Raw genomic sequence first — 22,459 nt, 5'->3', positions numbered from 1 at the left:
TCAGCTTTCATTGGGTAACAGCTGAGCTAATTATGTAATAATCAATCAACAGTAACATCTTTCATATTTGTGTATTAGTATAGTAAATACAAGCCTGGCTTTAGTACTTAGGCAAGGTACTCAACTGTCTAGGACAGCAAAATCAAAAAAGTGTTATATAAAATTGAAATATAATTGACTATCTTTTGCTTGCTCTAACTTTCTTCCCCATATCCTACTGGACCTAAACACTATAATATAATTAATTACAAACTAGACCTTAAAGAAATAATTCACATATTTGCAGCTAAATATAGAAAAATCAAATTCTCCAAATCTAAGCATAAGATATAAAATACAGATGTGTCTGCTAAAGTAAAGTTTACGAGAAATTGCAGCCGCTATTCATATAATGTTACTTATGATAATGGTACAGTGGTTGTACTAAGGATAGCATTTTCTAATCTTGTATAGGCCAGACAAATTCTAAAGCTAGTTTTGCATTGAGTGAAACTGTACAGATGAGTTTTTATTTTCACATAGTAAATATGGAAGAAACTATGTTAAAAATATTAGTGTAAGAGTATTAATGCAAAATCTTAGTCTTCACACATTAACGTTTTTTGTCTTTATTTGCTATTTATATGCAAAAGATCGATAAATGTGTAAGAAATATAGTAATTATTTCTTGTAAGAACTACCAAGTGTGATATATTTATATTGTGAATCATGAATCTGACAGAAAAGATCAAAACACAACAGATGTAAATATGAAAGCTACAAATAAAGTTATTTACACCATTACATGTATAAATAATTTTGAAGCAGTACTAACAAAACAGGATCACATATATTTGGATAGCAGTGCCACTGATAGATATGAACTTTTTCCTGATTACTGTTATTTTATAGGATAAATGTGTTATCTTGAACTTAAAATTTCTGTAATTTCTTCTCAGAACACATTTGGCACTTTTTTGTTATAATAAAAACTCAGCTGAAGGTTTAACTCATTTATCAATATATAACCACACTTCAATTATTATCTTTTCACACATCTTCTTTCACTCAAATAGTTGATAAATTTCTACATCCCAAGTGTATAGCTTTAATCTTGTCACTATTGAAACTACATTATAACATACTTGCTTAATACCAAAACTGACATTTCCTTTTGTACAAGAAAGAAATGTGTAGAATTAGCTTTTCATAAAACCTTTATATTGCTATATATTAGAAACTGACTTGAAATACTAGACATAAAGGGTAATAGAAAATAGTCACTTGATTAGAACACTAATAGTTGTAGTTACATAAGATAATTGTTTTTACTAGATATTCCATGTTTGACTGTTCAAACTGACTAGACTATACTGATCAAATAATGTTCCAGATGAGGCTAACGTGCAACATTCTTGGCATGCAAGAAACCTAGCATCTATCACGGGTGAATAGAGCTAACCATATGACTTTATTCTCATTACAACTTGTGTAATACCACCTGAACAGCCAACCACTGAAGGACAATCCTGGTGATTTTGTTATAGATGTTGTACTGAACAATATTTTGGAGGTAACATCTAATCTTAAAATAGCAAAGGAACAAACATTGCCTGAGAGAAAAATCAACTTAAGAAGATAAATATGCATGGTATATTCAAATAATACAGCATCAACAATGAATTTAAAAATTAAATTCAAACACTTGCCCTTTCAATTAATATGAAAAGTTACTGCCCCTTTAGTGGTTCAGCAATAACTTAAGAATTTACAGTATTTAAATTAGATTTCAGTAGCCATAGTAAGCACACTACAGATAGCTTGTGGTGCAGTTTTCTTGCTTAACGAACAAACGAAAGTTCTTAGATTTTTCATCAATTATATTTTGCCAATTAAAAACCATGTATCACTCTTTTGTTCACTTCTTGACTTTTCTATGAATTATATAAGCAACATACTTTGTAAATTTATTCTGATTTGCAAGCCTTTGGTATAAACAAATTTTTATTAATACCCTCATCAAAGAATTTTATCAAAAATATATGAATGAAAAGAGCAAAAAGTATACCTTTGAAATCATGCTAATTAAAAGTTCTTTATTAAGTGCTAACTTGTGTATACAGTGTAGTTTACTAAGCAAAAAATACTTTGAAGCATGATATAATAAAGGTTGGGAAATGTTAAAATCAAACCATGATGTAGACAGATGTTTAGAAACCACTCAGGAAACCTACTAGATACAATATAAGATTTATTGTTAACTTCTAATATAAATTGTTGAAAGGGTGGAGACTGGCAAATATCATGGTACAAATTATCATTGTTCACTTAGGTTTCATATTTTGCTGTGTATCAAGATCAGGAACAATGACATTTGTTTACAAGTTCCAAAAAGGATATTTTGAATGAAAGCAAAAATTACCAGTTGTAAATTAGGAAAGGAAAAATTGGAAATACCAATCAAATTTTATGTCAATTTTTTTAAATATTCGAGATATACTTGTTCCATATAGAAGAAAAATAAGTGGCTGCAAGTAAAAAATTCCAGGTTGGTTCACGAAGGAACAATATTAACAAAACTCATTATGAATTTAAGAAGTTTAAATTGATTGCTATGATAGAAGACTTAGTGGACAGAGTTTGTCAAAAAGGGTATATGAAATAAAGGGCAGCAGAAAATATGAAAATTAGCATAGAATTTTTTTTAAGACAAAGTAAGCAAAATATTAGAATGGAAATAGAACCTTTGAAAGGTGATAAAGGAAACATTGTACCTGATGGCTATGAAATGATTGAGTTTTCTACTTTTTTCCTCAGTTTTTTACTAAAGATGATTTCATTAATATTCTTTATCCTGAACAGTTTCTATAGGAAAAGATATTCACATTAACTTTTGGCTTACGAAATTAGGTAAAGTCCAAAAACTCATAAGTCTTACAGGTTTGATAATATTTCCTTGTGTTTTGAAGGAGGTTAAGGGCTGAATACGTGAGCTACTTGCTACTGTTTTGGTAGGTCTTTAAACAGTTGGAAGGTGTCAAAGGATTGGAATTTGGTTAGTGTTACCTTTCTTTACAAGGTAGGTGACAAAAACTGTCTGGAAATTATAATCCTCTTGGTCTCAAATTGGTGGTGAGAAATTTTTCTTTTCTGAAGTCTCATAAAAGATTCCTTGCAAAGTCATTTTACAAGTTTAATATTTATTGATAGTCAACATGGTTTTACAAGGGTAAAATCTTGCCTTCCAAATCTTTAACATCCTTTGAAAACATTACTGCTTATACAAGTGAGAGTAAGACTATGACTATATTCCATCTTAATATTTAGAAAGCAACTGAGAAGATGCCACATGAAATGCTTGTTACAAAAGTTATCCCAAAATGCATCAATTAACCCCCCATTGACTCATTAGATAGAAGGGTAGCTGAAAGAAATGAAACAGAGAGTTGTTATAAAAGTTATTATTCTGCACAAAGCTACATGAGGGCTACCTGTCCTTAATTTAGCAGTATAAGACCAGAGGGAAGGCAGTTATTCATCACCACCCACGGCCAACTCTTGGGCTACTCTTTTACCAATGAATAATAGAATTGACCATGCCATATAATGCCCACCACAGCTGAAAGGCTAAGTATGTTTGGCATGATGGGGATTCAAACCTGCAACCCACAAATTACTAGATGAGTGCCCAAACCACCTGTCCATGCCAGGCCCTGATTGAGATGTTCAAGGATGTTTATGTAATTGATGGATCATCTCTTTTGTACTTATTGGTGAGAATGGTGGGACTAGAGGACACAATTTAAAGAATAGGAACCATCTTTAGCCAAAATGGTTTTACTTTTCTAATAGTTAGAAAACTCATAAATTCAATAAATTAATTTAATACAAACATATTATACCCCATAACTTCAGAGATGGATCTTTCAAAAGAACCGAGTTTACAATTTATCACATGTTTGAGTTATTTTTCCAAGAAAGTAGTTAGTCTTTGGGGCATGGTGCCTTTAAGTGTGGTGCATGTTATAAATTAAATGGAATGCTTGATAAGTATTTTTTAAACTTTAGGGTAAAGAATGGAATGGCCAAGATGAACCAACTGCCTTCTTTCAAATTTCTGATTTTTAAAAAAATATATACTTTTTTTGCTAGTACCAATAAGAATGACAGCAAATGCATCTCATAGGTACATAATGAAGTATATTTACCAAAAGATTACTTAAAGGTTACACCTTAAACTTCTAAGGGCAGTGAAACACTAGAAACCAAATGGCTTAAACATAATGCAAACTACAGATTTGTTTTTCCACATTCCTCTTAAATTTGCACATTTCAGATTCAAAATCTGTGTGTGAAAATAGTATTTCAAATATATTTTTGTCTTCCACATATCATGGCCAAAGGGGCCTTTCATACTGTGCAGGACAGTGTGAGAGAGAAGTTTCTCTAAATATTTGAAACAAGAAACGCAAAAGGGATATTTTTTTTACTTTAAAGAGAAATATATGTAATAACGTTACAAGCTCAGAGTATGTGATGTTACATGTGTTAAGGCACTGATTGTCAGACCAAAATGACAATAAAAGTTGTGCACTTTGAAAACAGAGGAAAACATCGGATTTTTCGCCAAAACGCATTTGTGTCCAATAAATTTGAGAGATCTGCATGTTCTGCAAGTGCAACATGGGCAAAATCCCTATAAAAGTGACGGGTTCTCGGTTTCCATAGCTCAATGTTAAGCCACCGACACGCAATACAGTTACGCCAAGACTGACTGAAGCACAACGCAACAACGCCATTGGTCGCTTGGAAGCAGACGAATCTCGATCAGATGTTGCCAGAGCTGTGAATGTCCACCCAAGCACCATCACAAGGCTATGGAATCGTCACCAACAACATGGACCAACTCGTGACCGTCCACGATCTGGCAGACCTCGTGTGACCACGCCCGCACAAGATCGCTACATCCGGTTACGTCACCTTCGGGATAAGACCACCACTGCGACGTTTACTGCCTCAACCATACCAGGGCTACGTAGGATTTCCGATCAGACCGTACGTAACCGTCTACGAGATGCAGGAATCCGACCTCGACGTCCAGTCAGAGGCCTCATCCTCACACAGCAACATCGTCAAGCACGGCTGCAGTGGACTCGGGCACATCGGGTATGGCCTCATCGACGATGGAGGCATGTTTGGTTCAGAGATGAATCACGTTTTATGCTTCGTAGGCAGGATGGGAGGACCTGTGTTTACCGTCGCCGAGGTGAACGTTTTGCAGCAAACTGTGTGCAGGAAGTTGACAGATTAGGTGGTGGCAGCATCATGATGTGGGCTGCCATCGACTACGATGCCAGAACAGACCTTTTGCACATTCGAGGGAATCTTACGGCTCAATAATACGTCGACGAGATTCTTAGGCCCCATCATGGTGAACGTCAACGACGTTTTTCAACATGCCAACACCCGTCCTCACACACCCCGACTCACCACTGTCTTCTTGAGACACCACAACATCAACGTTCTTCCCTGGCCCTCCAGATCACCAGATTTAAACCCCATCGAACATCTTTGGGAGGAATTGGACCGACGTCTGCGACGGTGGCCACCTCAACCGCAGACTCTACCTCAGCTTGCAGCAGCTTTGCAGGCTGAGTGGACAGCCATTCCACAGGATGTGATTCGTCAACTCATCGTTTCCATGGGCAGGAGATGCCAAGCAGTTATTGATGCTCACGGGAGCATACTCGTTATTGACATTGAGTGACGTTAAACTTCAACTAGTGAGCGTGGACTTCGCCTTTGCATACTTTAGATGTTCAGCAGTGAATGTGCAAAGTTTCACGCACGTCATACAGAACTACCCGGAATAAACTTGTTAACAATATGTCTCAAATTTTGCCTTTTTGTGTTTCTTTTTTTGAAGAGTATATATACAGTATAATACTATAGGCCGAAAATAAAATACAGATATTTTTCTCTTCTTAATTTTTCCATTTCAGATTCAAAATCAGATCCATATAAAAATAGCTTTACATCTATCAACTCTTACAAATCACTAATTGAGAGGCTTTTCATTCAACATCAGAACTTGGGATGGATGATCAGGTGCATCTGGTTTGGAATCTGAAATTAACACATTGAAGTTCATTTTTATCACAAATTTTAGGCCAAAAAATTACTGCTAAAGTTTCTTTTCAATTTAAATTGTAAGGGAAATGTAATAACTATTATGTATAATAAATTATCTTTATTTGTAGTTTTTTTATTGAATTACAAATCGCATGTTTTAAGTTTTCTTAATAAGTCATTTTTGGTTTAATACATTGTAGCACTCATTTAATACTTTATTTTATACAGACTTGGACAAGAGCAACTATATTATTTCAAAATGGTTTATACATGGAATGCAATTTTTTTTATGAATATATTATACTATAATAAATTGATACTACCAGCATCAATACAAAAAAATGACTGTGGCCATGTTGTTAATGTATTTTCTGTATATTTATAGAAGAAATTCAACTGAACAAGTTTGTTGTTTTATCCATAACTTTTGTTCTCACAAGCTTCTCATCAAGAAAGCCACTGACCAAAACTACCTTTTGGATATGTTCTGGTAACTTTTCATCTCATCTCCTGCCATAATAATCCCTGGAAAGTCATTATTTGAACAATATAGTAAAACTGTACAAATCATTTATTTGGCTGATTTTGACAATACAGTTAAATATTACATAAACAAAAAATAACAAACACTATTTACAAAAAAAAAAAGACATGTATAGCAAATCATGGAATACAGTTAGGTGTCATATTAAAGAAATACAACTGAATATGTAAAGGAGGTGCTATTTTAGAATGTTTCTTAAGAGCAGATTGTAGTTCAAGTTTATATTAAATAACAAACTGTTTTCTGTTATTACTAATATTGCAATTTCAAAGCTTGGCAATATCTAATTCTTCCATACAGTTTTCTTTACAAATGCACTTTTAGAGCAAAAGAGTAACCTTTTGGCTGATATAAGTCAAAGTTCACAAGAACAAATATGACAAAAAAAAGTATAAATAATGCAAAGAACATCAATTATCTATTTTTATGGGTGTACATTTAACATAGCAATTGCAATCTTGCCTTCAAATAAACATACTTCAGAATATGTCTCACTATGTCATTATTAGTGTTGTACTAATATTTTTATTCTTTTATCACAGCATGAACATAGAATACAAGTTAATAAGCCCATAATATCTGTATTTTATAATTAAGTTTACCATGTCACCCAAATTTTCCAACTGAAATAAGCCTTAACACAGAATGTTTCCAGTAAGGTAGTTTTAATTACTGTTACCTCTGTATATCTGTGAACATTTAAAATCTGTGAACATTTAAAAAAATATTTTCTGGGTAACCTATCATGCTTATCTTTTATACTAACATACTGAAGAGAAATTACCGTGTAAAATAAACCTAATGATAACCTTATAAAAAAAAAGTCTAAAAATTTAAAAATATATAACTTGTTAGTCTAGTTATTTAAGTTCTTTCACAAGATTCATAATTAATTAATTTTATTCACATGTATGTACCATTCCACACTACAGCACAAGATTTAATTTTTAACTTGGCAACACAGTAATATATTTTATTCAAAAGGATTTCAAACGAATCATATTGACACTTCCCTTTATAAATTCTTTTGTCTTGAGGTTCAGAAATACATATGGAAATAAATCTTTAATTACAGTAATGTGCACTTCTATTCATATCAGTATCTTCAATATAAATTAAAAAGAATCATTATTACATAAGTGAACTACAATAAATCCATGCATCATCCCTCTAAAATATATTCAACAATTAAAATGATTCAAGCTGTGCTTGAAACATCTTACATTTTACTAATTCAGGTATACACTTATATCTTAGTCCTGAATTTTAACATGAGCAAATGTTTCTTTAAGTTTGTAGTGTCTTGCACAAACCCTCTTATCAGTGTTGGATAATGTTAAATGATGTAATATACAAATATTTCATTTGATTTCATAATTCAAAAAAGCATTAATAAAAAAATGTATTTGTGATAAATGAAATTAATAAGATAAAAATGTATTATGTGATTAAAAATCTTGCAGAAATATTGCTAGAATCACTACATAATTAAGTAGATCACCAAGTAGACTGTAACTTTATCATCATTTTCTTATTTTTAGAATATGGTTTAAAATACTGAATATGCTTCTTATCACCAAAAAGGAAGAATCAATGTTATTATACAAATGTTTTAGAGTATTTTACTATATGACAGATTTATCATAAGTGAAACATTTTACATTTATGTACGTATTTAAGTAATACACTTCACATAAAATGACACTTCTACCATAAATTATTTCTTCCAACTACTGGGCCCATCAGTTGTTTCAAGTTTGTGTTACTTAGTTTACCTATGTAATATATCACAGTGGTTAATAAACACAAATTTTAAATAAACCATTACTGATATAACACAGAAAAATTAAAATATAAAAGATTACCATAAACAATTAAATGTCATGCTTTCTAAGAGAAATCTTTCATGCAAATATGCTAAACTAGATTTCTATTAGGAAGTACCAAAGACCTTACTAGGAATACAGCATAAGTTACCAACACCAAAGCTTCATAGGTGGGAAAATTTGGCTAAAAAACAAATGTCCTTTCTCATACAATAATTAGGAATGTTACATACACAAATAGCAATGAATAAGTATAATTTTTTCATGATTACATTTGTACTACTTCATTTCAGTCTGGTCACTAAAAACAGTAAGGTATGGTCATCTCTGAATTTATAATTGAAAAAGTTAAAGGATCATATACCAAAAAGATGACTGACCATAATAAAACTGAAGCCCTACAAAATTCATAATTGCATACTAAAATAAAATGAAATAGATTTTTGGTGAAATAATTATAAAGTTAATTTTATGTAATTTAAAGGTTAGAATGAACAATGAACATCTGAGCTACTTTAGGGTATTTTATAAATTAAATTTTGAAACAAAGTACATAAAAGAAATACAATAGGTGACAACATTTTAGGTGCCTTGTTTCAGGTTGAAAGATTATGTTAGAGGTTCTTATTTTTGTCTCATTTATTTCCCAGAAATATAAATACCTGTCCCTAAGTATGTTTACTACTCAATCTCTGTACAGGTAATATGACTGAGTCGTGGAAAAGGGGTTTTAATAGTCTACATTTTTACTTTTTCAATCTCAATTATTCTCATTCTGGAGGTCTACAAAAAGTGTTTAGTTACCAATACATTTGTAAAACCAGAGATCTCATTTACAATTATTTTTTGCCTTTTTAAATGTTGGAATCTTTCTTTTTAAACATTAAAGTTTTCACTTACCTATAAAACAAGAAAAAGTTTGCTCTTGAAATAGATAAAAAAATAGTTTTCCTAGTTATACAAGTATCTTTCTTTTAGAACTTATACCAACTATAAATTACCAAGTCACAAACACAGAATCCACCTCATTATGGATTTCCTAAAACTAGACAAAATTTTTCAACAAGTTTATACCAAAACCATTTCTGAAACTTAGAGGTACTTTTTACACCTGTACACATTCTCACCCTTACAGACATAAACCTCATAATGTTTTTTATAATTTGTTTTTCAAAAATATACCAAAATCAAGCTAAGTTTACTTTGTTTTGTTAATGATTTTCCTTTTCCAATTGTATAATTTATAATGTACAAATGAGTCTATAAAGATGTTTTAACACCAAATTATAATGAATCTAAATTCCAGAAAGTTTTTCACATGCCTACCATTTCATCACTGCTTTTGCAATGAGCCTTCAAAGTACCCATCAGGATGAAACACTGGGCATGTGAAAATAATTTTTGGAGTTTATCATCACGTGATGCTTAATGTCAAAAAAATGTACAAGACAGCCAACTTTGTAATCATGCTAAGTAAATTAATTTATTTTTAAAACTGTTTTGTTTCTTTAAAATTCTAGTTGAGTTTGATCTCAAACACCCAGTTCCAATTGTTTTATATCACTAAATTGTTATTTCATTTATAAAGAATATATGCCAAGCTAATTGTTCAACAGAAGATACTACTTTAAATTTACTCTATTGGACAATTTATGTATCTTGTAACAAAATGTGTTAAAGAAAGATGAGCTACATTATACATAAACAGAGAAACATGAAATGAGTTTGAAAAATGTTAAGTAGTTTTTGCAAAATATTGTAAATAGATGACACATTCAAAACTTTACTGGGTGAAAGAAAAATTAATAATAAGTCCAAAGTCTCTCTCTCCATTCTAAATTATATTTAAGAACAACTTTGAGTAAGTGTGGAATGCTCGATATAACGAATATACACAATAAACAACACTTTAACACACTACGTTACTATAAAATCAAAATATAACAACATTCTAATATAGCTTAAAATAATCAGGTTTATTGCATAAAAAAAATCATATTTCTTGTTGGGGAAAAGTTCTAATTAGGTTACGAATGATAGAAACGTGGTTAATGATTCATGATTGAAAAGAAAAACATCTTTCATAGCAATATATGTCTAGGTGATATTTATATTAAATGAAACTAATGTTTGTACTAGAATTTGACAAAAAATAAATCAGTCATAAAATTAAATAATTTTTTTTACAATAACATATACACCAAGAGATTCAAACCTATATCAGAAGAAAAACTGAAGCAGCACATACATTTACTAATATTTTCAATCAAATATAGTTACTTAATGCTACAATTTTATATACAAATATTAGGAAAAGAAACAAAAAACTAAAAAAACAAACGAAATTCAATTCACTGGACCAAACGTTATCATTAATTAGATAAATCATAAATAATTCCCGTGTAGTCACTGAGCAAGTGTTCATGATAATTCCATAAGTTAATATTTGTACATTTCATATCATATTTTCATTGTGTTAGTTAATGTGAAACTATAATACAGAATAATTTGTTTTCAAATTTACATTGTTATAAAATATTGTATGTTATACATTTATTTAAAAAACACACCAATTCAACAGAAATTTTTCATAACTTTAACAACCAAGAAAGTCCAGTTTTAGTCATCCAAACAGAATAATTAGTAAGGAAAAAAAAAAAGTTTCCAATATTATTTGACACTTGTTATATCATTTTCTTCATCCAAGCAAAATCCAAAATATCAGGAAAGAAATCAGTACTGTTAAGAAGTAAGTTACTAGTGAGTTAGACATATTAGTTTTGAATATTAGAAAAATGTAACATAGACATATTAGAGTAAGGGAAAAACTTTAAAAGTAGGAATAAATGCATATCATGAAGCAAACAAGAGTATTTTTGAATTTGGAATTAATTAAAATGTTACAGTGGGGATTCTTTAAAAAAAAAATCTGCCTTTAAAACCATCTCCCTAATATTATGATTCACTTTTGCATATAAGTACCATGACACAGATTGCAGTTCAAATCTCTAGCTTGATCTGCCGAAGAATTACATGACTTTAAAAACTTAGTCAGTTCCTGATATAGGTATTCTTATACACACACACACACAGACAGAAATTTTTAAATTAAGAATTTGTGTGTTTATAACTATACTTCCAAGAAATTCTCTTGTAGGCTTAATTTTAAAAAATACACACACACATGTATATGTATATATATATATATTTCTTGTTTACAATAAAATCTACAATTTGACCACCAAAAATTCAAACAGTAATAATAATAAATAAAAAAAAAAAATGTGCTTAGACAATTTTCAAAACACAGAACAACTCATACTGCTAACTTCATTAAAATTACCATGAAACTGAAGATATGCATAAGTTAGAAAAAGATGTAATATGGGACAAAACATATTCACAGTATGAAATTATACGTGTTAATATCTAATAACCCTATGCTGAGGGCACAAGTTGTCAGGTTTCCCTGGTATTCTTCCAAAATGGTGACAAGAATATTTTCACAGATGGCACTTCTTAGCTGCTATACAGCTTTCAATACAAGTTGATTTTTTTTGTAATAGGCTTCCGACACATGTGACAAGTCTTCAAAGTCTGAGCGCATTTTACACAAGCTCCATGACCACAAAGAAATGCTACATTTCTTCTCCTTTCCATACAAATAGAACAACAGTGAGCCTCTTCGATCTCTTGAATTTTGGATTCAAGATACCGTAACCTCTCCACACTTGCTTGACGAGCTTTTGACGAAATTACCCGACCACCTGGAGTGAAAAAACATTTATTACATAATCCTATTTTATGAGAGAACATTTCATACACACACATTCATCAGAAGACACTGTAAGGTATAAAGTTACAGTGTAATGAAATATGACATCAATATACAGTTACTTTATTGGCACTAATTAAAAATTGATTGATTGAATGTTTAATGGCACAAAGCAGCTGGGCGATCTGTGCCAAACATCCAGTAAAAAGGTAAAAAAAAAAGAAATGTAGTAAAATATATAAAAGGAAATGAAGGTAAAACAAAACATCATTGAAAAACAGGAAAAGCATAAAACCAATGTTGACATCTAGTCTACAATGTTAAGAAAGAAAGCAGAGTAAAAGAATTTGTAAAGGACTTCCTGTAGCAGAATGGTAATGATCATAACCCGCCAGGAAGACTAACAGGTAAGTCAACCACCACCGTCAGTCACCTGAAGTTGGCCTTTCCAGTCCTGGTTTTGGGTTATGTGTCAAAACAGCCATTATCAAAAGGTAAAATAAGAAAAGTGTTAAAAGACATATAGCAAAATCGTAATAATAATTAGCGAAATGTCTGATAAAAGGTAAAAGTAAATGTAGTAAAATTCGTAAAAGGAAACAGACGTACAAACAAAACAGCAATTAAAAATAGAAAATGGCATAAAACCAATGTTGACATCGAGTCTACAAAGTTGTAAAGGACTTCTTGTAGCATAATGGTAATTATAATAACCCACCAGGAAGACTAACAGGTAAGTACAAGAACCACCGTCAGTCACCTGAAGTTGATCTTTCCAGTCCTGGTTCCGGGTTATGTGTCATTATGGCCAGTATCAAAAGGTAAAGTAATAAAAGTGTTAAAAGACATGCAGCAAAATTGTAATTTGAGTGTTACACAACCTACATACTGGTACAACAGTTCCAGATAAAACAAAGCAATGAGTTAAAAACTGTGACCAATGTGTAGTCTAGTTAGAACAACTTCCTCCTTCCGAACCTTATGGAAGCTAGACAGTCAAAGCTCAATACAGGGTTTTATTTGAAAAAGCTTGTTGTTGCATTGCTCACTCCAAGTGGACTGCCAGTTGGCACGGAGCTGAGCCTTGAATACAGGACCATAGTCCATGTACAGAATAGGCACAGTGGTGATAATGCCAGAGCAGAGAGATTTAGCTGTCGTGTCTGCAAGCTCATTCCCGCGAATACCAACATGGCCTGGTATCCAGAAAAACTGGACAAAAGTAGATGTTAATGAGAGAAATGGGCCAGTCGATTTGGAATACCAGCAAGAACAGGGTGTGAGCCAACGTGAAGCGATTCCAGGGCCAGTAGAGAACTAAGCGAATCAGTATAAATAGTACAGTTGGAGTACTGCTTAGCATCAATATGATCCAGTGCAAGAGATATGGCATACAGTTCAGCAGTGAACACAGAAGTTGCAGAGGGGATTCTACGTGCAACCACCGAACCGCAACAAACCATGGCAGAGCCCACAGAATTACCTGATTTGGAACCATCCGTATAAATTTTAATGGAATGATTGTTCGAAAGATGTTCAGTAAATAAAAGACGGTACTTCCAATTGGGAGTACCAGCCTTTTTTAAATGACTTAAAGAAAGGTCACATTTGGGGGCTGAAATAAGCCATGGTTGGATGGGCTGATCAGTGGATTCTGCAATGTTATCCACGGACAGACCCAATTCATCCAAGTGCACCTGGATGCAAAGGCCAAAGGGAGCAATGGCAGATCGTCTGTTCTGAAAAAGTATGGCCCACTGAGGAAGGAGAACATATCCCCAGGTGGTATGCTTTGGTAAGGAACGAAGTTTTGAAGAATATAATAAAGACAATTGCAAACGGCGAAAGTGCAGAGAAGGTTCATGAGATTCTACGTATAAGCTTTGAACTGGGGAGGTGTGGAAAGCCCCAGTGCAGAGTCAAGGTCCTTTATGATGAATGGGGTCCAGCATCTTTAAGGCTGAGGATCTGGTAGGGCATAGACCATTGATCCATAGTTGAGTTTCGATCGAATAAGAGCATGATATATCATTAACATAGAATATCGATCCGCTTCCCAACAGCTGTTAGAGAGGACACGAAGAATGTTCAGTGCTCTGGTGCATTTGACCCATAGCTGCTTTAAGTGTGGTATAAAGGTTAGCTTACGGTCAAAGATAAGCCCCAAGAACTTGGTCTCAGGGACCACTGACAGAAAAACTTCGCCGATACGGAGTTCAGGATCAGGGTGAGTACCCCGTTAGTGGCAAAAGTGCATGCAAACAGTTTAGAGAGAGAGAAATTAAAGCCGTTCCCTGTAGTCTACTTCAGTACAAGATTGAGGGCAGTTTGTAGTTGCCGCTCAATATATCTCATGTTCGACGACTGACACGAGATGTGAAAGTCGTCGATATACAGCCCATTCACAACGGTGAGAGGGAGTTGTTCAGTGATGGCATTTATCTTTATACTGAAAAGTGTGACACTCAAAACACAACCCTGAGGGACTCCAATTTCCTGTACAAAAGAACGGGAAAGTGTCGAACCCACACGAACTTGGAATCTCCTGTCCATTAAAACATTTTTAATAAAATGGGTAAATGGCCACGTAACCCATATATATGGAGGTGTCGCAAAATGCCATATCTCCATGTTGTGTCATAAGCCTTCTAAATGTCAAAGAATATCGACACAAGATGTTGGCATTTGAGAAAGGCTTCTCTGATTGATGTTTCAAGTCGAATTAGGTGGTCTGTGGTGGAGTGCTGTTGTCGGAACCCACACTGGGTGGGCGAGAGGAGGTTGTGTGATTCGAGGAACCAAACAAGACAAGCATTAACCATCCTCTCTAAGGTCTTACAGAGACAGCTCGTCAAAGCAATTGGATGGTAGTTTGAAGGAATCTTGGGATCTTTCCCAGGTTTAGAGAAAGGTAAGATAATAGCCTGATGCCAGGCATCAGGAAAAACATTCTCCTGTCAGATCCAGTTAAAAACAATTAGAAGAATATCAAGAGAAGCAGGGAGAGATAGCGCAGCATGTCATAGTGTACATCATCAGGTGCAACAGATGTACTGCCCGACCGATGAAGGGCCATTTTCAGTTCCACCAGTGTAAAGGGACAATTATAGTCAAAGAGACAGTCAGTTTGAAAGGAAAGAGGTGAACGCTCTGCCTGAGTCTTGATGGCCAAGAAAGTGGAGGAACAAGCAGAAGTGCTAAATACCTGGCAAAAGCTTTCACCTAGAGTATCGGTGATGCTCCGAACATCAGCTACCTCTTGGCCATCAGAGAGTAAGATCGAGAGAGGGACAGAATTGTAGTGCCCATTGACCTTTTCGAATCCTGTCCCATATGACCTTGGAACTGGTGATAGAAGATATGCTAGTTGTAAACTTCATCCAAAATTCCTTCTGGCTTTGACATCTTACCCACCTAGCATGTGCACGGGCCCATTGGAAAGCGATGAGGTTCAAAAGTGTGGGATATCTATGGAAAGTATCCAAGGCCCGTTTTTGAGCCTTCCGTAAAAGTGGCAAGCAGGATTCCATCAAGGACGAGGATATCGTGGAAAATGTGTCAAGGTTTTAGGAATACGCTGAGCAGCTGCTTGTATAATACAGTCAGTTACCACTGCCACACAGTCATCTATTGATGGCTAATTCATGATGGCAAGATCAAGTTTGCGAGGGCAGTGAAAGTGGACCAGTCTGTCTGATCCAGCTTCCGCTGGGGCACGCAGGTAGGGTGGCATCGACCACAGCCAGTCTCTCTCAAAAGTATAGGAAAATGATCACTGCCTAGTGGATTATTGTCAACCCTCTATAAAAAATGGGAGAATAATGAAGGGACCAAACCAAGAGATCAATAGCTGTAAAGGACTGACTAGGTGCATGAAAATAAGAGGAAGAACCAGTATTAAAATGAGAAAGATTGTGATCAGAGAGGATACGCTCTACAGAGCGACCCCTCCTATCAATAACAGCATTTCCCCAGAAGGGATGATGTCCATTATAGTCCCCCAAAATTAGAAAGTGAGACTTCAACTGTTCAATGAGTGCATCAAGGTCTGATTGACCATATGTCTCTCCAGGGGACAGGTAGAGAGAACAAACAGTGATGGTATGACCCAAGGAAACACAGATGGCTATGGCCTCCAAGGGTGTGTTGAGTAACAAAGACAGGGTGGGCACATGCTGATCAACCAATAGTGCCACCCCTCCATGTACTCGTCCATCACACAGCCTGTCATTTCTGTACAGAGAAAACTGCTGAATGGTGACTCTATCAGCAGGTTTTAGAAATGTTTCTTGTAAGGAAAGACATACAGGATGGTACAAAGCAGTGTTTAGACATCATCCAGATTAGAACGTAAACCTCAACAGTTCCATTGTATCAAGGTGGCCATTTTTTAATGATGGGTAGGCAAAGTGGCTGGAGAACCCTTCTGTTTATGACCATGTCATTTTGTCTTACCGTCCTTATTCGGAGGAGGTCTATCGACCTCCATGGATCCTGCCCTGGGTCGATTGGGCAGGTCTTTGTTGTTGGAAGGGGATTCCAGTGACTGAGGATGCAAACGAATGATTGTTTTGCATCTTGGGGTGGGAGAAAAAGATGTATCAGAAGAAATGCCTGTATTTGAAACCAAAGGATGTGGATCTTGAGGTTTTTGGAATGTATGGGAGGAACAGAGATGGGTGTATTAGTAGATTCATCAACCTTTTTAACCATGGAGGTCAAAAGGCTTTTCATTTGTTTTGAAAATGATTCCCTTGTAGGCACAGAGAGATCTGTTTGCACTCCCACTGTAGTTGTGGAATGAAGTGCAGCAGCATATGTCTGAGATGGAGTGACAGACAGCAATTTCAGAGCTTCAGGATAACTAATGTTATGAGTCGTTTTCAAATGCTGCACCTCTTTTTTCCTCCAACCATTTAGGGCAAGAACAAAAGTAGGAAGGGTGAGAACCATTGCAGTTGACACAATGTGGGTCCATTTCACACTCATAGGCATCGTGGTCCTTGCCACCACAACGAGCACATGATGTCTTTGAGTGGCCATACCTCTGACACTGGAAACATCGAAGAGGGTTTGGAATGTACGGTCGTACCCTGCAAATTAGATAACCTTCCTTGATGGTGGCAGGCGCACGTGGTGATGTAAATGTCAAAACGAGGATATTTGTCGGCAGTGTAACTCCATCTTTCCGAGAGGAGATGCGCCTCACTGCAGAAACTCCTTGAGTGGAGAGACCAATGAGAATCTCTGGCTCGGTGACGTTCTTCAAATCCCTCTCAACAATAACTCCTCATGATGAATTCAAGGTAGCATGAAAGGTAACCTCAATAGGCACATCCCCAATTGCCTTTGAATTCAAGAGGAGTTCACTGTGTTGGGATGTGGATGTTTCAACCAATATGTTTCCAGATCGAAGCTTCTTTACTAACTTTGGAGAGCCAGCGAGACCCTCTTGTCCCTTCTAAATAAAAAAGGGGGGTATTTGCCCTAAAGGTCTTTCTGAAAGAGAATGTAATATAAGAAAATGAGGTACGTGTGTTACAGATGTTGAAGAATGCTGCTCAGAGTCTTCAAGACGTGGTGGTTTACCTATTGACTATTTTTTCACTATTTTATTAAAAAGGAAAATTTTGGTACCCACTGACCCCACCCACCATGGAGCCCTACGAGGGGATGCACTACAATGTCATGCAAGGACATTGCAGCAACGCCAGGGTTTCGTGAGCACTATACCCAAACATTAGCATCAGACACAATGTGCACAACACCTGTTGAGAAATTCCAACACTGGTACTTGGTTGACTCTAGCCCAAGTAGACCAGCCGATTTACCCAAGGGGCCACCCAAAGACTGCCTGTCTACAGGAATGCAAGGCCAAAGTGGTGTGTTAGGGTTGCACCCCTCAACCACCAGGATCCTCTCCTCCCCTTCACAGGTCGTCACGCAAACACCTGGGTGGATGTTTAGATCCCAGAGGAGGTAAACTGAAAGAACAGAACCTTCCTTGGGAGGTCCCCTCACCATGTACAGGAATCCACACCGAGGGGGCTAATTAAAGAACTTTTAAAGGACAACTTGTCTTAAACTGCTGGAATGTAAGTATTCTAAATAACAACTAGTTCTTTCTAGTGATGTTATATGTTGATTTTTTTTTGTTAAAAGAATGAAATAACGTGTAAATAAAAACATCTGAATTGTTTAATGCCTATTTAACATAACTCAAGTATTTTGTGAAATTAAAGTTTTCCAGGCCCACTGCCAACTAATTAGTTTTCACTGACATAATAAACAACAAGTTGTAAAGTCTGAATTTAGCGCAACTACATAATCTCCTCAAAATAATTCTGTTATAAATTAAAACAACTTTTTGTAATAATAGGTTAACAAAACTTTTTATACGGGAAGATTTTCCTTCTTTTTCTAGCCTTTCATTGTATCTGGCATTCAGTAACTTAAATTACAATAAAAAAGTTACATTAAGTAACTTGTTTATTTTTAATTTTTCATAGTATTTTTAAACTGATTAAATTGTGTATCATTTTAAGTGTTATATGACTGGTAGTTTAAGAATCCTAAAGATATGGTAGTATTATTGTAAATTATAAAGTTTTTTTTTACCTAACCCAATTTTCTTAAGAATAACATCTTGACAAGATATACACTTCTTCATTCGTAAGCAGCAGTCTTCACAAGCTACCTTATGACCACAAGGCTCAAACAAAACTGATGCTGAAACTTCACAGCATATCCAGCACTCCAAACCAGCAGATGGTGTAGCCTCAGATGCTGGGCATGAAACATCTGGATTTTCCCGCAAACCCAGAGATTTGGCTTGAGCACTGCAAAAAGTACCACAGCACATCAATACATGTCCACAATACAATTTAATAAAAATTGCTCATACAACAAAATCTTATAATCAATAAAAAAAAATTAAATGAAATACATGCACTGGTTCACAAAACTTTACTTAGCATCATCATTACAATGTATATTTTTGTGATTACAAATTGTCAACTTTTTTTTACATTTTTAGGTAACATTAATTTAATTACTCTTAATTATTAAATAGGTATATCTACAAAATACAAAAATTAAATACATTGATCAATATAAGCATGTCTTTGCCATGCAGTCCCAACATGACCAATTTTAACACCATAAAAATTGTGAAGAACAAAGAAAAAATAAAAACTACCTACATCACTGTTTGGGGCTTGTAGAAAAGTAACTTTTCACCAAAATGAATGTAAATTGGCAAAAATATACCAAAACATAACTGTCAAAAAACCCTAAAATTATGCTTTTTTTTTGGCATCTTGACCCCTATAATTACTAAAAATGAGCAAGTCCAATGTTATTTTCATGAATGTGTTACCTGTAAAAAATTATCTCTGTACCAAACTCCATGTAAATTCATTAAAACAAGGCTAAGTAACTGACTAAATCTCTTAAAATTATGGGTTTATTCAACTGCTTGACTTTCATAAAATAAGAAAAAACTGAGCATTTAACACACTTTCTGTGCGCCTGTGTCTGAGACCTGTAGAAAAGTATTTTTGTATTGAATCCCATATAAACTGGTCAAACTATGACCTAGTAATTGATCAAAACCTCAAAACTTTTTTTTAATGCTCTGACCTCCCAAAAAGAAAAAGACTCAATATGGGCAAATCCAACTTTTTTGTACATCATTGTATTAGGCACTTGGAAATTGATATTTGTGAGAATTTTCAGCATAAAATGCTGTCAATATGACTGCACAAGAACCTGAAGTATACATTTTTGGGTTGACCTTTGATTCGATAAAATCTTGGAAAAGGAACTAAACAACAAAAAGCAAAAAAAATGTCTCACCATACTGGACTAAAGTACAACTATCAGGTTTTAAATCAATTGGCCAAGGAATATATGATTGAAAGTAAGGTGTAAAGGATTTGGAAGAAATAACAGTAAAACAGTGTTTTTTTCCAAAGATATGATAAAAAACTTTAAACTATTATTTTTCACTTTGATACTAGATATGTTGATCATTCTAATCAAAATGGGAAAAAAATTAGTTACAAGCTGTTAAAAACACAGAAAACAAAATATCTCAGAAAATTTGCTTTTCATCAACAATTTTCACAGTACTATTTTGTAGCAATATAATTTTACAATTACATACACAAACCTTCCAGTAATGCTAAGAAAACTGAAATGTATCTTTAAGTTTTGATTATATCTGAAAAGTCAGTTATGTTAAATAGCAATCTAAGAAAGTAAAGTTTTGTAGGTGGGAAATTGATGCAGTTTATTATAAATGATATTGCTCGTAGTCCTATTTTAAGTTGTTAACAGAGGTAAATTTTGAATAACAAGTCTTTAATAACAAAATTAGCCACATGTATAATCTTTCTGGTGTCATCATTCAATATTACAAAAACAAAAAATAATTGAAGGAAGTACATGTAAGACTTAACCTTTTTAGAGATGTATGATAACGAACTAAATCTTTCACTGCAGTATCAGGTAATAAATCAAGAGGTGTCTTCCCTTTCTGATTCCTGTGATTTAAATCCCCACCCTCTTGAGCCAGAAAGCAAGCAACAGCAAGTCCAACATTTCCTTCATGTCCTACAGACCCCAGCTGACTCAAAATCTGTAAAGGTATAAAAAATGTCACATTTCCAAATACCTCAATTTATGCATTTCCTTTATACTATCTAGTGTAATAATTTTTAAGAAAAATTTCAATCTACTAACATTCAAAAAAATAATAATCCTAGAACAAGATTACAATAAATATATCTTAAAATGGAAAACCTTCAATAATGAAATATTTGTTTTCAAACATTCAGAGCTGCCTTATATTAAAGCCTATTTTTTTTTCATTGCACTATTAACCTGCTTTTAATCTATGTAGAACCATCTGCTCAAATCAAGTAGTTTAGAGGAGAGAATGCTATTCTTTCTTACTATAGATTACAAAGGAAAAAAATCACAATATCAGGTCTATTAAAAGCTCAAATATATTTAATTCTGTGCAAATGGGAGGGTAAAAAAGCAAGTCACAATTTTTTTTATAAAGTTACATTTGAAGCATAAATAAACATCTTTATTATCAATGTACTTTAGCAAGCAAGAAAAAAAATTGTAATACAACATTCTACATTATCTAATTTTTAATTTTAAAAGGAAACATTTAACACTGCTACGAAAAGTGGGGCCTAATAGGCCCCAGAGCAACTTGAAAGGTTATTAATATTAGGCTAATAATTTTGTATTTAACTGAAATTGCCATTTAAATCCATTAATGAATGGATTAACGAGATTCCCACTGTCCCTATCTACTATCTAGCGAAACCACAGCCAGGGGAACAGGCTTGGAGAAATCAGGACTAGAAACGTCTTTTCGTAGGAGTGTTAAATAAATTTTCAATCTTCGCATGACACATCTGGTTCTGAAATACCAACTTCAGATTTTCTTGCTACCCTTGTACAATTTTCTAGGTGTACAACTACTTAAAACATACTACAGATATTAACAAGTCAAAATTTACATTTAAAAACTCCAGTTTTGTTGTTCGATTGAGATCTAAACAAAAATATTAATCCCACGTAACACACCCCACCAATGTCATTCCATATTTTAAAAAATATCAACAACTCTCTCTGACAATGACACTGAATTATTCATAAGAGTAGAAAGAGGAATATTTTCTCTTCGTCTTAAAGGTTCCTTTTTGTTTGTTTTGCTTCCTGTAAATAGATATTTAATCTCAGTTTCATTGTCCACAATTGTATTTTTCAGCTCTGAATAGATACCAGAAATTTCTTGACTTACTTAGATCTTATTTAAAAAGTCAATTAAATTACAGTAGTGTTAGAACTAATGTCAAATACACTTTCTGTGTTTTAAAATGCACATTTTACAACAATAATGATTTTGTGGAGAGCCAACATAGTTTTAAAAGGTAATCTAATCATTGTATATATTCAAGTGCAAATAGGCTAAGGTAAGTTAAGCAATCAAATTTGTTTTTATGTAGATTTTCTATTTACTGTCATACCTATTTTTTTTAAGTAACTGAAATAAAAAATTATAAACTGGTGAGATAAAATATTAATTAAATAATTTCAAAATTTATTGTAATATTTTAATGGCTAGTTCAAATAATTCACATGGTGTGAGATTTTGTGATGGAACCTGATCTATCTATT

The 22,459-nt window shown here is 33.8% G+C and overlaps 1 protein-coding gene across 2 annotated transcripts in view; it reads right to left on the bottom strand.

Moving 5' to 3' along the window:
* Positions 1–6,664: 6,664 nt before the first annotated feature.
* Positions 6,665–22,459, bottom strand: part of mib2 (E3 ubiquitin-protein ligase mind bomb 2) — a 105,858-nt gene continuing 90,063 nt past the window's right edge. For both annotated transcript variants that reach the window (XM_076469529.1, XM_076469531.1), the window contains exons 16-18: positions 20,719–20,897; positions 18,875–19,095; positions 6,665–12,248 (exon numbers count right to left, since the gene is read on the bottom strand). In XM_076469529.1, coding sequence (XP_076325644.1) covers positions 12,019–12,248; positions 18,875–19,095; positions 20,719–20,897 — 630 coding nt within the window. In that variant the 3' untranslated portion in view covers positions 6,665–12,018. The remainder of the gene's footprint in view (positions 12,249–18,874; positions 19,096–20,718; positions 20,898–22,459) is intronic.

Source organism: Tachypleus tridentatus, chromosome 12 (genome assembly GCF_004210375.1).
Source record: "Tachypleus tridentatus isolate NWPU-2018 chromosome 12, ASM421037v1, whole genome shotgun sequence".
Lineage (NCBI taxonomy): Eukaryota > Metazoa > Arthropoda > Merostomata > Xiphosura > Limulidae > Tachypleus > Tachypleus tridentatus.
This window is presented reverse-complemented; position numbering and strand designations above follow the sequence as displayed.